The sequence below is a fragment of the Callithrix jacchus genome, chromosome 7 (assembly GCF_049354715.1).
Source record: "Callithrix jacchus isolate 240 chromosome 7, calJac240_pri, whole genome shotgun sequence".
Classification (NCBI taxonomy): domain Eukaryota; kingdom Metazoa; phylum Chordata; class Mammalia; order Primates; family Cebidae; genus Callithrix; species Callithrix jacchus.
The window spans coordinates 126,025,795-126,039,925 of NC_133508.1; the positions used below are offsets into that span (position 1 = coordinate 126,025,795).

A 14,131-nucleotide genomic window follows, 5' to 3' on the forward strand; every position below is an offset into this window, starting at 1 on the left:
TGTTACACTAAGCCCTATTAACTCTTTCCCTTGCACGTTTCATTTAGAAAAAATTTACTAATATAGTAAAAATTCTTTATCAATATTAGAAACAGAGAAGAGGCCTGTCCTTAGAACCAAAGCTTGGAACAATTTTAATAGATTTCAGTGTTGTTAAAATCACAGCTATAAAAAATGTTGATGGATCACTGGGAAAGGAGAGAAGAGAGTATTAAAACAGTTAGGACAAGTAAAATGGTGGTAGGATTCATGGATTGGGACTAACAGTGGGATTGGCGTATCAGAGGATGTTGAGGTATTAGAGAGAGTGAACTAGAATGTTAGGAGATCATGTTCAGAGAGAAGAGTACAGACAGTTGAGATTGTGAAAGAATTATAGTTACTGCTATGACAATAGGATGACAGCAGTGAAAGGGCAAGGTAAGGTAAATCACAAGTAATAAGAAGTTGGCCAGGTGCAGTAGCTCATGCTGGGCGATAATCCCAGCACTTTGGGAGGCTGAGGCGGGCAGATTACCTGAGTTTGGAAGTTCAAGACCGGCCTGACCAACATAATGAAATCCTATCTCTATTAAAAACACAAAAATTAGCTGGCTGCCATGGCACACACCTGTAATCCCAGCTACTGGAGGCTGAGGCCGAGGCTCTGCTTGAACCCTTGAGGCAGAGGTTGCAGTGAGCTGAGATCACACCATTGCACTCCAGCCTGGGCAATAGGGCAAGACTCTGTCTCAAAAGCAGAGCAAAACAAAACAAAATAAGATTGTAAGAACCCAAGGGATTTTTCATTTACTGGTTTCTAATTTTCAGAAATTAGTACATTTTAGTACATTTTCCTCCCCTTACCGCCACTAAATACCTTTGTTTTGTTTTGCATAGTTTTCTGCATACATAGGAGTTATCCCCAAAATCTCTAGAAGGACTCTAAAACAACTCTATGTAAGCAGGTATTCTTGGTTATCTATTAGTCTGCATTTCTTCCCCATTAGAAACATCCTTTCTAGGGCCTTACATCTTTCTGCTACAGTTTAAATAGCTGCAGTACAACTTTCATCTTGAGACTTTATTTTCCTATCTATCATCTTGAGAACTCTTTTCTACATTGGATCACTTCAGGGAAGCTGTTATCATCTGAACATGATCTCCTAACATTCTAGTTCACTCTCTCTAATACCTCAACATCCTCTGATAAATCAATCCCACTCTTAGTCCCAATCCATGAATCCTACCACCATTTTACTTGTCCTAACTGTTTTAATACTCTCTTCTCTCCTTTCCCAGTGATCCATTAACATTTTTTATAGCTGTGATTTTAACAACAGGGAAGTGGGTCTTGGATCACACCATCTTCTTGATTTACTTCCGCATGTAATCATATCCTCCACTTTGGTGCTGAAAAAGGGTGAATGAAATAGGGTTTTAGAGATGATACATGTCTGAAAATATGTATATTCTATCATACTTGGCGTATAGAATTCTGTTAGGTTGGTGCGAAAGTAATAGAAGTTTTGCCTTTACTTGGAATCACAAAAACCATAATAACTTTTGCACCAACCCAATAGGTTGGCAATTACTTTCATTAATTTTGAGTTGTGTAATTATTATTAACCTCAATATTACAGTCAATAATTCTGTGTCTCCCTTGATTTTCAACATTTAATCATGATCTGTTAGATCTGCCAGATCTCTAAAAAGTTTTAAGATTTTATCTTTTTTCCCCCCTGGATTCTGAAATTTCACAGTAGTGTATCTTACTTTGGGTATCTTGTATTCTTTTTGGTGGATATTGTGAGACACTTTCAGTTTGAGAGCTCATTTCTTTCAGAACCAATAAATTTCTTGACTTACTCATTTTATAATTTTCTCATCTCCATTTTTAGTGTTTTCTCTTGCTAGTTATACCTCTTAGATTGATCCTGTGATTTTCTTATCTTTTGTCTATGGATTCTCTGTTTTTTTTGTTGTTGTTATTGTTCTACTTCCTAGGAAATTTTTACAGCTGAAAAATTTATATTTATGTCATATTTTTAATTTTTAGAAGTTCATTTTTGTTCCTTAGTTTTTAAAAAATAACACCCTGTTTTTCTCTCGTGGAAATAATACCATCTCTTAAAACTGAGAATATCAAATTTCCTTTTCCCTGAATTATCTCTACTACTTCTGAGATTTCTTTTCAGATCTCTCTTTATTAGGCCAGGTACAATGGATCACCTGAGGATGGGAGTTCAAGACCAGACTGACCAACATGGAGAAACCCCGTATCTACGAAAAATACAAAAATTAGCCAGGTGTGGTGGCACATGCCTGTAATCCCAGCTACTGAGGAGTCTGAGGCAGGAGAATCGCTTGAACCTGGGAAGCAGAGGTTGCAGTGAGCCGAGATCGTACCATTGCACTCCAGCCTTGGCAACAAGAGTGAAACTGTCTCAAAAAAAAAAGAAAGAAAAAGAAATCTATTTATCATATTGTGTATTTGGGCAAATGTGTGGCCATCCATGGCAGTCTGAAGAATGAGACACTAGGCCAGGTGCGGTGGCTCACGCCTGTAATCCCAGCACTTTGGGAGGCCGGGGTAGGTGGATCACGAGGTCAAGAGATCGCGACCATCCTGGTCAACATGGTGAAACCCCATCTCTACTAAAAATACAAAAATTAGCTGGGGGCATGGTGGCACGTGCCTGTAATCCCAGCTACTCAGGAGGCTGAGGCAGGAGAATTGCCTGAACCCAGGGGGCGGAGGTTGCAGTGAGCCGAGATCGTGCCATTGTACTCCAGCTTGGGTAACAAGAGTGAAACTCTGTGTCAATAAAAAAAGAGACACCAAAGTAAATAATTTAAAGCTGTGTTTGAGCCAGGTTTGGTGGCTCACGCCTGCAAACCCAGCATTTTGGGAAGCCAAGGAAGGCAGATCACTTGGTCAGGAGTTCAAGACCAGCCTGACCAACATGATGAAACCCCATCTCTACTAAAAATGCAAGTTAGTCAGGTGTGGTAGTGGGCTCCTGTAATCCCAGCTACCTGGGAGGCTAAGGCAGCATAATTGCTTGAACCCAGAAGGCAGAGGTTGCAGTGAACTGAGATCGCACCACTGCACTTCAGCCTGAGCAACAAAGTGAAACTGTCTCAAAAAAAAAAAAGAAACTGTGTGTTTGGAGTTGCTAAGGTTCTGAACTAGTTGAGAGAAACAAAGAAATGACTAATGGAAAATAAAATATCATCTATATTACTGAAAAAGTAAGCTGATGTTTAAGAGTATGGTTGGGTATGCAGCAAGAGTGGGTTATGTCCAGTCCCTTGGATCACTGTGGGCCCCAATCTATGTAAAATTTAAAGCATGGAGTAAAAGAGCAAACTGTCGACTTTATTGAACAGCCTGGCTCTCAAGAGAAAAGAAGGATTGGGCTGTGTTTGTCATGTCCAGTTTCTCTTCCAAAGTCTCCTATCAGATAATGGGTTCTGAGGTTTGAATAAGAGTATTGAGGTAAAGACCTATCCAGATATTTAGGGAAAATGGGGAAATTATTTCTCATAGCAAACACGGCAGCGAAAAAAATGCTTTCTCCCTAGAAAAGGATAAAAATACTTGCAAATTTTTTAATAGGGAGTAAGGTACTAAAATATAGCAGAACAAGAATAGGAATACAAAGATACTTTTACTTCTTTGTGTATTATAAACTGTCTGACATTCGGGAATATTGTTTAATCTGAGATACTGTTTTTTAACTTGTAACAAAGCTATAAAACACTTACCCTTTTTACTTCTCCTTTGCTGTTTCCAGATTTCCACTGCTGTTAAAAATAACATTTCATCTATTCCTCTGGGGCTATATGACTTCTTTGAGATTATGAACTGTACAGTTGACTCTTGAGCAATGCAGGGGTTAGGTGGCACAAGCCCACAGTTCCAACCTGTGCACTCTAAAATCCACATAACATTTTTGAGTTCAATACTAATAGTCTACTGTTGACCAGAAGGCTTATTGATAACAGTCTATTTTGCCAAAAATACAAGGTTTTTGTGCCTGCTGGCCTAGCTGTAGCAGCAGCTTCAGAAATTTCCTTTTCTTCTTTTACAATGGTTCTTATTTTGGATTCATTTATATTGAAATGGCAGAAGCTACAACTGCAAACCTCTATGTATAGGATACATATGAAGCAGTTCAGCTTCTTCTTATGATGTCATGATTTTTCTCTGCTTCTTGGGAGCACTTCCAGCATCAGTAGTGGTACTTTGTAAGAGCCCCATAGTGTTATTCAGGGTTTATGGTATTGCACTAAACACCATGAAAAATATGCAAGAACTGAGGCAGAGCACTTTTTACTGCCATATGCAATTTACTGGAGAGATGAACTGCTTAGGCAGAAATAATTAGATTTACATAATGTTTTAAATGGATATGTTAACACTTGAGCTCACCACAAGAGCATTAGGAGGTGGCTACAAAATTATTACAGTAGTGTAGTATTATAGTTAATTTTATGCAGTTATGATTTAATATTGCATTTCATGTTTGCTTATATTTCTCTTGACTACAAATGGCACCATGTATGGTCTGTAAGTGTATGTACGTTTGATAAATTTTAATTTTGTAATAGATTTGTTTATTTTATGGTAGTGAATGATAAAATAGACTAGTATCTACCTATATTTTATGTGTTCAGGACATATCTTTGTTGTAATGTTTTTGATATTTCTATACTGTGATTCATCTGCAAGTTTTTTCAAACTGTTACAAATCTCCAAAAAAGGTTTCAATATTGAAAAAAAATCCACATATAAGTGGGCTTGTGCATTTCAAACTTCTATTGTTCATGGGTTAACTGTATAGAATTGCCTACTTTATTTTCTTTTTTGTTTCTATTATTCTTGAACATCAGGTACTCTCTGATACTCATTAAGGGTGACTTTTATTCTTCCCTCCAACATTTGCCATCATTATGAGGGATATAAAATATCTGTATATAATTGTCTCTTGGTATCCATGGGGAATGATTTCAGGACTCCTTCTCCCCATACCAAAATCCATGGATGCTCAAGTTCTTTATATAAAATGGTATATTTGCACATAACCCACCCACATCCTCCTGTATACTTTAAATCATCTCTAGAGTAATTATAATACCCAGTGCAATGTAAATGCTATATATATTGTTACACCAAATAATTTTAGGGAACACTGACCAAAAAAAAGTCTACATATTAGTACAAATACAACTGTTCTTTAATTCCCCAAACATTTTCAGTCATGGTTGGTTTAATCCACAGATAACTAACCCACAGATACAGAGGGTGGACTGTGTATGTAAGTAACATATAATATACCATTATTAAAACATCTTTGAACTCCTGAACTCTAGTATACCTTTACTCCTTTGTCATTTTAAACGAATTGTGTTCTACAAATTGAAATCTTAAATTCAGTATACCAACCTTTCACCAAGTTTCATGTTCTCCTAAATGATATAACTACATAAAGCACTTAGAATAATTAGCCTGTAGTCCCAACTACTGGGAAGGCTGAGGCAGGATTACTTGAGCCCAGGAGTTAAATGCAGCAGTGAGCTGAGATCATGCCTCTGCACTCCAGGCTGGGCAACAGAGTAGACCCTTTCTTTCTTTCTTTCTTTCTTTCTTTCTTTCTTTCTTTCTTTTTCTTTCTTTCTTTCTTTCTTTCTTTCTTTCTTTCTTTCTTTCTTTCTTTCTTTCTTTCTTTTTCTTTCTTTCTCTCTCTCTCTCTCTCTCTCTCTCTCTCTCTTTCTTTCTCTTTCTTTCTCTCTCTCTCTCTCTCGCTCTCTTGCTCTCTCGCTCTCTCTCTTATTTCTTTTTGTTGAGACAGAGTCTCATTCTGTCACCTAGGCTGGAGTACAGTGGCATAGTCTCAGCTCACCGCAACCTCCACCTTGTGGGCTCAAGCAGTTCTCTGCTTCAGCCTCCCAAGTAGCTGGGATTGCAGGTGCATGCCACCACACTCAGCTAATGAGACCCTTTCATTAATTAATTAATGCACCTAGAATAGTACGTTTACATAATGGTATTCAGTAAATGATAGCTCTTGTTATTGCTTTTCTTCCAGATCTTTTCTTATCACAAAGCTAGGTGTTTGATCAAATATTTTAATTTCCTTGATTCTTTAGGATATTTTCATGCCATCAGCCCCTTCCAAACTTAATTTTCTTCTCTATTTACCCGAAAACAAATGTTACTGTGAAGCATTTCTTTATTGATACCACCACAGCATCCTTTAGCCTTATCTTTATACCTACCTGCTGTGGAAACTCCCAACAGCAAATCAGTTCTACCATCTATCTTCTCTGCTCTGTATCCTGAATGCTGCTGAAATTGATCACATTTACTGTTAGGAATTTTAGTTTTCAATCTCAGCTAGGCTTGTAAAAATTATTCCACATTTCACATTTTTATTTCATTACCAGCAGCTTTTCTTTTGCTTGTCTCTTTAAGTCTTCTATCCCACCTCAAAGTCTTCTACCTTTGCTTTTGTTTATAGATTAGATTTAAGACAATTAGGCATCAAATTTCTCCTACCACCTGCTAATTTTTGTGTATCTTCCTCCTTGGTTTCAGAGAATGAAGTGTCTCTCCTTCCTGTATAGATTCTATGATCATTCAAGTTGCCCCCTAGTTTCCATTCTTTCTATTCTCCTGTAGCCTTGTTTCATTAGTTATCCTAACACTTACATTTCTAACTACTTCTTTCTTCTGATTGCTTATTCTTTTTTTGGGTGGGAGGGGGGCGGATAGAGTTTCACTCTTGTCACCCAGGCTGGAGTGCAATTGCAATGGCGCAATCTCGGCCCACTGCAACCTCCACCTCCCAGGTTCAAGTGATTCTTCTGCCTTAGCTTACCGGGTAGCTGGGATTACAGGCATGCGCCACCACACCTGACTAATTTTTTGTGTTTTTAGCAGAGACAGGGTTTCTCCATCTTGGTCAGGCTGGTAACATATTGAGATTGACTTATATGCTAGAGTTGTATTAACCTCCTTTAATTCTCACACACCCCTACAAGGTTGATACCATTAAACGCATATTTCACAGGCAAACAATCTGAGACCCAGAAAGGTTAAATAACTTGCCCGGGGTAACAAAACTACCAAGTGGTGTGGGATTAAGATGTGACCTTTTCTACAGAAATGTATTGAGTGTGCATGCATACACAAGGCATTTTTATCCCAGTGCTTTTCTTTTTGGTAACTATAGAGGTTGAATATCCTTTATCTGGCCCTTAAAAAAGGTTGGTCAGCTCTCTGTTTTGTGTTATTGTGCATATTGTATATGCCACTGTATTGCCAGTATTGATTTACATTTCTGTCTCTCCAACAAAACTGAACTATTTGAGAGCTGGACCATATGTTACTTATCTTTGTATCTCTATCACAGAAGATACTTAGTATACATATTCACGAAGTATTAATGAGATGAATGAAAAGAATTATAACTGAAAACGAGCTTTTCTTAACCTTTTCTTTTTCTGCAACATACCCAAAGAATGCAACACACTCTAGTCAATATAGTGATTCCCAAATAGACAGGTCAGAATCTGAGCAGGGAGGGCATGCATAAATTTGAAAATGTCTTCTTCTTTACCTACTCTCATCATCTCTTCACACAACTGAATCTGATTTCATTCTCCATGCCTCACTTGTTATTAGGAAATCACTGCTTTACAGCATAGTATAGGCATTTTAGCTTTTTCTTACCTCTCTGATCTGTAAATTAATACTCAAGACCTCCATTTGGCACTGTGCCTGGCAAAAGAGGCCAGGCACAGTGGCTCATGCCTGTAATCCCAGCACTTTGAGAGGCTGAGGTGGGAGAATGGTTTGAGACCAGGAGTTTGAGACCAGCCTGGGCAACACAGAGAGACGTCATTCTATTCAATAAATAAATAAATACACACAAACAAGAAAACAATTTTAAAAATTAATGAAATTTAAGAACCATTTTTAAAAGAAATGCAAAAGAATGCGAACGTGCCAGAGATATTCCTTCCGTAAAGGACTCCGGTCTGGTAGGTTAAAGATAAATTATTTGAGACAAAATAAAAAACTATTAAATTGTATTTCAGAAGCTTAGGGAATAATAATTGCACCAACATGAGCTTGCATCCAAAATTTTAAAGCACATGAGGGTATGGCCACCATTAGCAAGCAGAAGCAGATAATGGGATTTTTTAAATATTTTGAAGTTTATATTTAAATATTTAAATGATCATAGTATTTAAAGAATAGAAGAATTTGAAAACATGAGCAAAGGTGGGTGATGAACCAAAAAGACTAAGCAGAGTTGTAAAATAAATAAATGAAATTACTGATGTCTGAAATTTGCTTCAAATACGGGGTAAAGGTGGAGATGAAATATTATTGGCCATTATTGATAAATTGTTGATGCTGGTGAGAAAGAGAACCAAGTAGAACTAAAAAATAGGAAATATAACTTCTGAAATGGAAAACTAAGAAGATATGTTAAAGAAAAGAAGAGTTAGTGCCCTGAAAGAGCTAAAGAAGTTGCCCAAAATACAACACAAAATGACACAGAAATGGAAAACATGAAAAAAAGAGTAAGAGACATGAAGGATAAACTAAGAATGACTAACACACAGAGTGGAGTTCCAGAAGCAATAATATCCAGTAATTTCCAGAATGATGACAACCATGAGTCCTCAGATTTGGAAACATAGCTTCCTAAAAGGATTCATAAAAAGACAGCTACATCTAAAAAATCCTGAGGAAAAAATGTGGACTGGATTTAAAGAATGCCTTTTTGGAGGAAATGGATGTTTAATTTGGCTTTGATAAGAAGAGAGAATTTGGGCTGGGATGGGGGAAAGAATAGTTAGGAAATTTAAACTTGTGTAACAATATAGGTTTGAGTTGGATAATAAGATATAAGATTAGAAATAGGAACTATATATGTAAATTCATGGAGGCAGAAAAAGTATATAATACATTTGGAATAATTACAAGTCTTTGGAACTTTTTGTATGATGTGGATTGACATAGGAAGCAGTTGCGCATAGTTGATATAGCATAGTAGTTTCTATCATAGTTATTTGTCTAGGGAGCAGAGGCAGTAACCCACATCTATAGCAGTCCGACTTTTCCTGCCAAGATCATGGCCTTGTATTTTCCATTATCTTTGTCTCCTTCTCTTCTCTCTCTATTTCTCATCCTCCCAAATGATCCCAAAGTTTTCTTCTTTTTGTTACATTTGTTCCAGCTGGAGAATCACTCTGATTGGCCTCCTGAACTGAAAACATATATTGTTACCTAAGGTGGTGGTTTTCTATTTTTTCCCACTGGATTCCTGTCTCCTTCCTTCCCTGTCCTACCTTGTTTGTGGGCTGATGACTACAAAGTTCACTTGAATTACTTGGCTTTGACTTAGAATAAGAGACACTGTTAGGAGATCCAAGGGCAGGAAGAAAGTAAAGTTGCAGTGTGTGTTTCCATTTCTCCTTGCTTGCCTTGCCTTGCTTTTCACAACAGCGTTCAGCTATGGGCACAACTCCTGTTGGATAGTCCCTTTTTTAAGATTTAACCTAAATCAGATTCTGGCAATGATTAATAGTTCCTCTTGCCCTTTCAGGCTAAGAGTGATAATGGGTTTCTACTGTTGCTTGTCCTCAGATTCTTTTCATTCCTTGTTGGTTTAACTTTAATCACACCTCCGTAAGTAGCCGATTTTTAAAACTCTGTTAAACTTTTTCAGTGTGCTATCTGCGGGCTGCTAGGACCCTAACTGATAAATTTCCAAAGCCTGTATTGTTCTCAGAAGCACACTGAAGACCAGTGAATATCATCTCTTATGTACACGTTTGCAGAAATCTCACCTTTCCCCAGCTCTTAAATTTTCCAGGTATTGAGTAATATTCTCTTTTTTAGTGGCAGTAGAAAGTTTTTTTAACCTTTCTTTTCTTTTTGGCAGTGGAGCCTTTGTCATTTTCTTCTTTGGCCCTTTTTATTTCAGCAGTGGAGCCCAGCTGTCCCTTACTTCTATCAGAGTTCCTAAACTTTCTCAGTTCAGTGTCCTTCTAATGTTTCCTTTTTTTTTCTGTTACTCAAATACTTTATTTCAACTTTTATTAAACTAAATCCAGTAACATTTGCAGTGCCTTACTAGAGGATTGTCTCACAATTGAACCTTCCTTTCTGGTGGGAAAGAAACCATGGCTTCAGGCACATGACTGAAGTTTGGCCATGTTCCATTAATGTTCCAATGTCACCAGGGACGCAAAGCTCAGCATGAGGACTTCTACCCAAATCTCCCTAAGACAGGTACTTCTTCAACTCTTCCACCACCTCTTGAGCCTCAGGGAATTTGAGTTTGCATGTGGGCCCTTTTCTTAATCCCAGTTCAGAGCTCTGCACTGCAGCAGCATCACCTTGAAGTTGCTCCTCCAGGGTTTGGCCAGGTTCACCTTTACTGGAAGCTGTGGGACCTCCAGGCGCAGCGCCTGGCTCAGGGCTGCAGCATTGCGCCCATAGACACATCACCTCAAGTAATGCTCAGTAACAACGGTCGCCTCCTCTACTCCCTCCCAGCTGTTTACCAGCTTCTTGGCAGTGGCGACCACCAAGGCCTCAGCCTTCTGCTTCCTCCCGCCGGGAGCCATGGCACCTAGAACCTGGCCGAGAACGCGGCGAAACTACAATATAACGACCTAAAGAAATACCTAACAGTTCCATTTATTAGGAAATGCTTACTAGTTAGTATTACATCTTAAATCGGGAGTTTTTGAATAATATAAATACTGAGAGAAAACAATATATTTTTTCCATTAGTGCGTAGTTACAATTAATTAATGGGACATGTCTGCCTCTTGTATACTATATAACTTCCCAAAGCTTGGGATCATAAGGACACTACACTCCCATCTGTTCTCCTCAATGATTCTTCATATGAAATTGCTTTTTAGTATTGTTGGAAACCCACCTTAGCAAAGATATAACATCACCAGAAGGACTATGGAATGTTCTAATGTTGAAACTATGAACTAGTTCTCACAGTGACCTGTAGATGTCGCTGTGTTTCCTATGAAAAGTGAAAATATTCTCTGGCACCCCAGGGCTCCTCAGTGAACTCCTTGGAAACCTCAGCATTCTTTGTGCTAATTCTTTTATAATAGATGTGTACAACATTTTTAAATTTGTTGCTCTACACCACACGTAAGGCTGATGCTTTTTCGTTTACTTTCAGATCTTAGACTTCAGATAACACACAGATATTCCTTAGGTCTACCAATCAGTTTTCTCTTTGATTCTAGATTCAGTTCTCTTATTCACAGTAAGACACAATCTTACCATTTTAGCCAGGGTAAAAATGTAAGAACTTTTAACAAGTACTAATTCCATCTCTAGCATGTGTGCATCTTGCATCTTGCATCTTTCTGATTCATAACAAGCCTTTGTCCCTTGCATCTTCCTCATCCATAACAAGTCTTCCTTGTGACAGTGGAAGAAGGCAGGTGAAAGTAGACCTTCCTTCCTCTCATCTAAAATAATGGAGTCTAAATTTTCAACCCTGACATGATTCTTCTTCCAGTTTATTTCCCAAAATACACTTTTAACTTGAATATTATAGTCTTAGTACCCAATCTCTTCCGTATGCCATTTGCTAGTCTTAAAATAATTATATTCTCCTCATAGTTCTTTCATGACAAATCTTTCCCATATTAATTATTATTCAGAGAGAAGAAATGAGGTGGGAAGGCTTGAAATCACATCCTCATTGCCATAGATATATTTTTCTAATTCTTTTCCTGTTTGGCTCTGAAGCCCTGTGGCACATTGCATTTTGATTCTTTTTTTTTTTTTCATGTCGCATTTTTTATAGGTGTTTTTCATGTTCATTTGCATCAATTAGATTTATAATTTAAAGTCAATAGATTTTTTACTATTTATACCAAGAGCTTAGATAATAAGATGCATGTTTATAAATTGAAATTTGTTATATAAAATAAGTAATTTATTGCTTTGTAGAGCCCTGAAAAGGGAAACATTTATCTCTTTTTGTAGATGGTGTACAGAAGCCTGAACAATAAAATAAAAGTCCCGTACTTTATAATTAAAATGTATATACATTACAATAGTAGAGGTTAGTGTATGAATTGACCCCAACTTAGACACTATGTTCTACAGGTGCATTTAAACACTGGTTATTAAAACCTTAAATATATTTCCCCACATAAGCATTATTTCAATGTCTACAGTGTATTCTGTTTTTAAAAAAATGTTTATTATTTTTTTCTTCATTGTTCAACTTGAACAATGTATTCTCTCATATGGCTGTGGTATAATATACATAACTTGTTCCTGGGTTTCAGATATTCAAATTCTTGCTAATTTGCTTTGTAAGTTATTTTTTATTATTAGAATAAATGAATATCTTTCTGTATATAGCTTAATCTGAATTTCCCCTTTCTGCCCCCCATTGCAGAATGGGTCTTCCTACCCAGTAGTATTCTTTTGAAAATTAAATAACCTAAAAAAGAGACCCCCCCCAAAAAAAAAAAAAAGAAAATTAAATAACCTAATATTCCTAAAGTACTTATCAGCACAATATGTGGCACATGTTAATACAGAATAAATGCTGTTTGCAGAACGTTTTCTGGCTCAGCAATGAGACAAATAAAAAAGTTTCAAATGAGTTCTTTGAAGCAAGCATTGGGGTAGTAACATAGCAGTAACATAGCACATGATGACAAAAAGAGGGGGGAAATCCAAAAGATTGAAGCTGTAAGAGAAGGAGTTTTTGTGGTTATTCATCTGTATTGGTTGTTCCCAGTTATGTATTCTTTAAGTATGCTTTAAGAATACCTCAGCTGGAAAATGTCACAATTTAAGTTTTGTTTTTTTGAATTAAAATGTTTAAGTTTGTTAAAGTAATGTACAGTTGCAAAACATTACAAACCTCTTTAAAACAGTGTGACCTTTGTGTTATTTTTGTTTATTGTATATGTATTTCATATTTTTTGTGATATTTTATTCAAGTGTGTGTCCAATGATGTCTTTTCTGTTTTCTTTATTATTTTTTTTTAATTATCCTAGTCACGTGAACTGGAAATTTCAGTTTATTGGCGTGATTGGCGATCTCTGTGTGCTGTAAAATTTCTGAGGTTAGAAGATTTTTTAGACAACCAACGGCATGGCATGTGTCTCTATTTGGAACCACAGGGTACTTTATTTGCAGAGGTAATAAATGTATTTTATTAAATGTGCCTAACTACAGTTGAAATTACGTATATAGGCAGCATGATACAGAAGTGGAAAGAATGTTAGGCTGAAAGACAGATGACTTGAGTTCTTGGCTGAGCTATGCCACTGAATAGGTATGTGACATTGAGACAAATCAATTATTCATCCTATATCTGTTTTCTTATCTAGAAAATGAGGGGCTGGACTAAACTGTAACTAAGATTCCCTTGAGCTTCCAAATTTTATAAGTTTAGTGGATTTCATGAACCATAAATACAATGCTATTTTCATGTCAACTTGAATTTTCTTCACTGCAGGTTACCTTTTTTAATCCAGTTATTGAAAGAAGACCAAAACTTCAAAGACAAAAGAAAATTTTTTCAAAACAACAAGGTAATTACTAACAATCAAATACATAGCATTTTGTTATTTTCTTAATCTAGTTACTACTTTAAAAGTAATAGCCATCTATATTTGTTTGTTTGTTTTGTTTATTCATTTATTTCTAACTTTTTATAAAAGAATTTTTTTTTTTTTTTTTTTTGAGACAGAGTTTCGCTCTTGTTACCCAGGCTGGAGTGCAATGGCGCAATCTCGGCTCACCGCAACCTCTGCCTCCTGGGTTCAGGCAATTCTCCTGCCTCAGCCTCCTGAGTAGCTGGGATTACAGGCACGCGCCACCATGCCCAGCTAATTTTTTTGTATTTTTAGTAGAGACGGGGTTTCACCATGTTGGCCAGGATGGGCTCAACCTCTTGACCTCGTGATCCACCCACCTCGGCCTCCCAAAGTGCTGGGATTACAGGCATGAACCACCGCGCCTGGCCAAGAAATATTTTAATTGTATCCGTAAGTGGAGAGACTAGTGAAATGCACAGTCACCCAGATTCAACAATAATCAACTCATGGCCAATT

The 14,131-nt window shown here is 37.0% G+C and overlaps 1 protein-coding gene and 1 pseudogene across 10 annotated transcripts in view; one reads left to right on the top strand and one right to left on the bottom strand.

Annotated features, from left to right (window-relative positions):
- PKN2 (protein kinase N2) overlaps positions 1-14,131 on the top strand; it is a 170,372-nt gene that overhangs the window by 131,178 nt on the left and 25,063 nt on the right. For 6 of the 10 annotated variants that reach the window (XM_035252057.3, XM_078332367.1, XM_035252056.3 and 3 more), the window contains 2 exons: positions 13,070-13,213; positions 13,534-13,609. In XM_035252057.3, coding sequence (XP_035107948.1) covers positions 13,070-13,213; positions 13,534-13,609 — 220 coding nt within the window. The remainder of the gene's footprint in view (positions 1-13,069; positions 13,214-13,533; positions 13,610-14,131) is intronic. The other 4 variants (XM_035252058.3, XM_078332369.1, XM_009001634.6 and 1 more) reach the window with 1 other exon arrangement.
- Positions 10,067-10,670, bottom strand: LOC100391472 (selenoprotein H pseudogene; annotated as a pseudogene).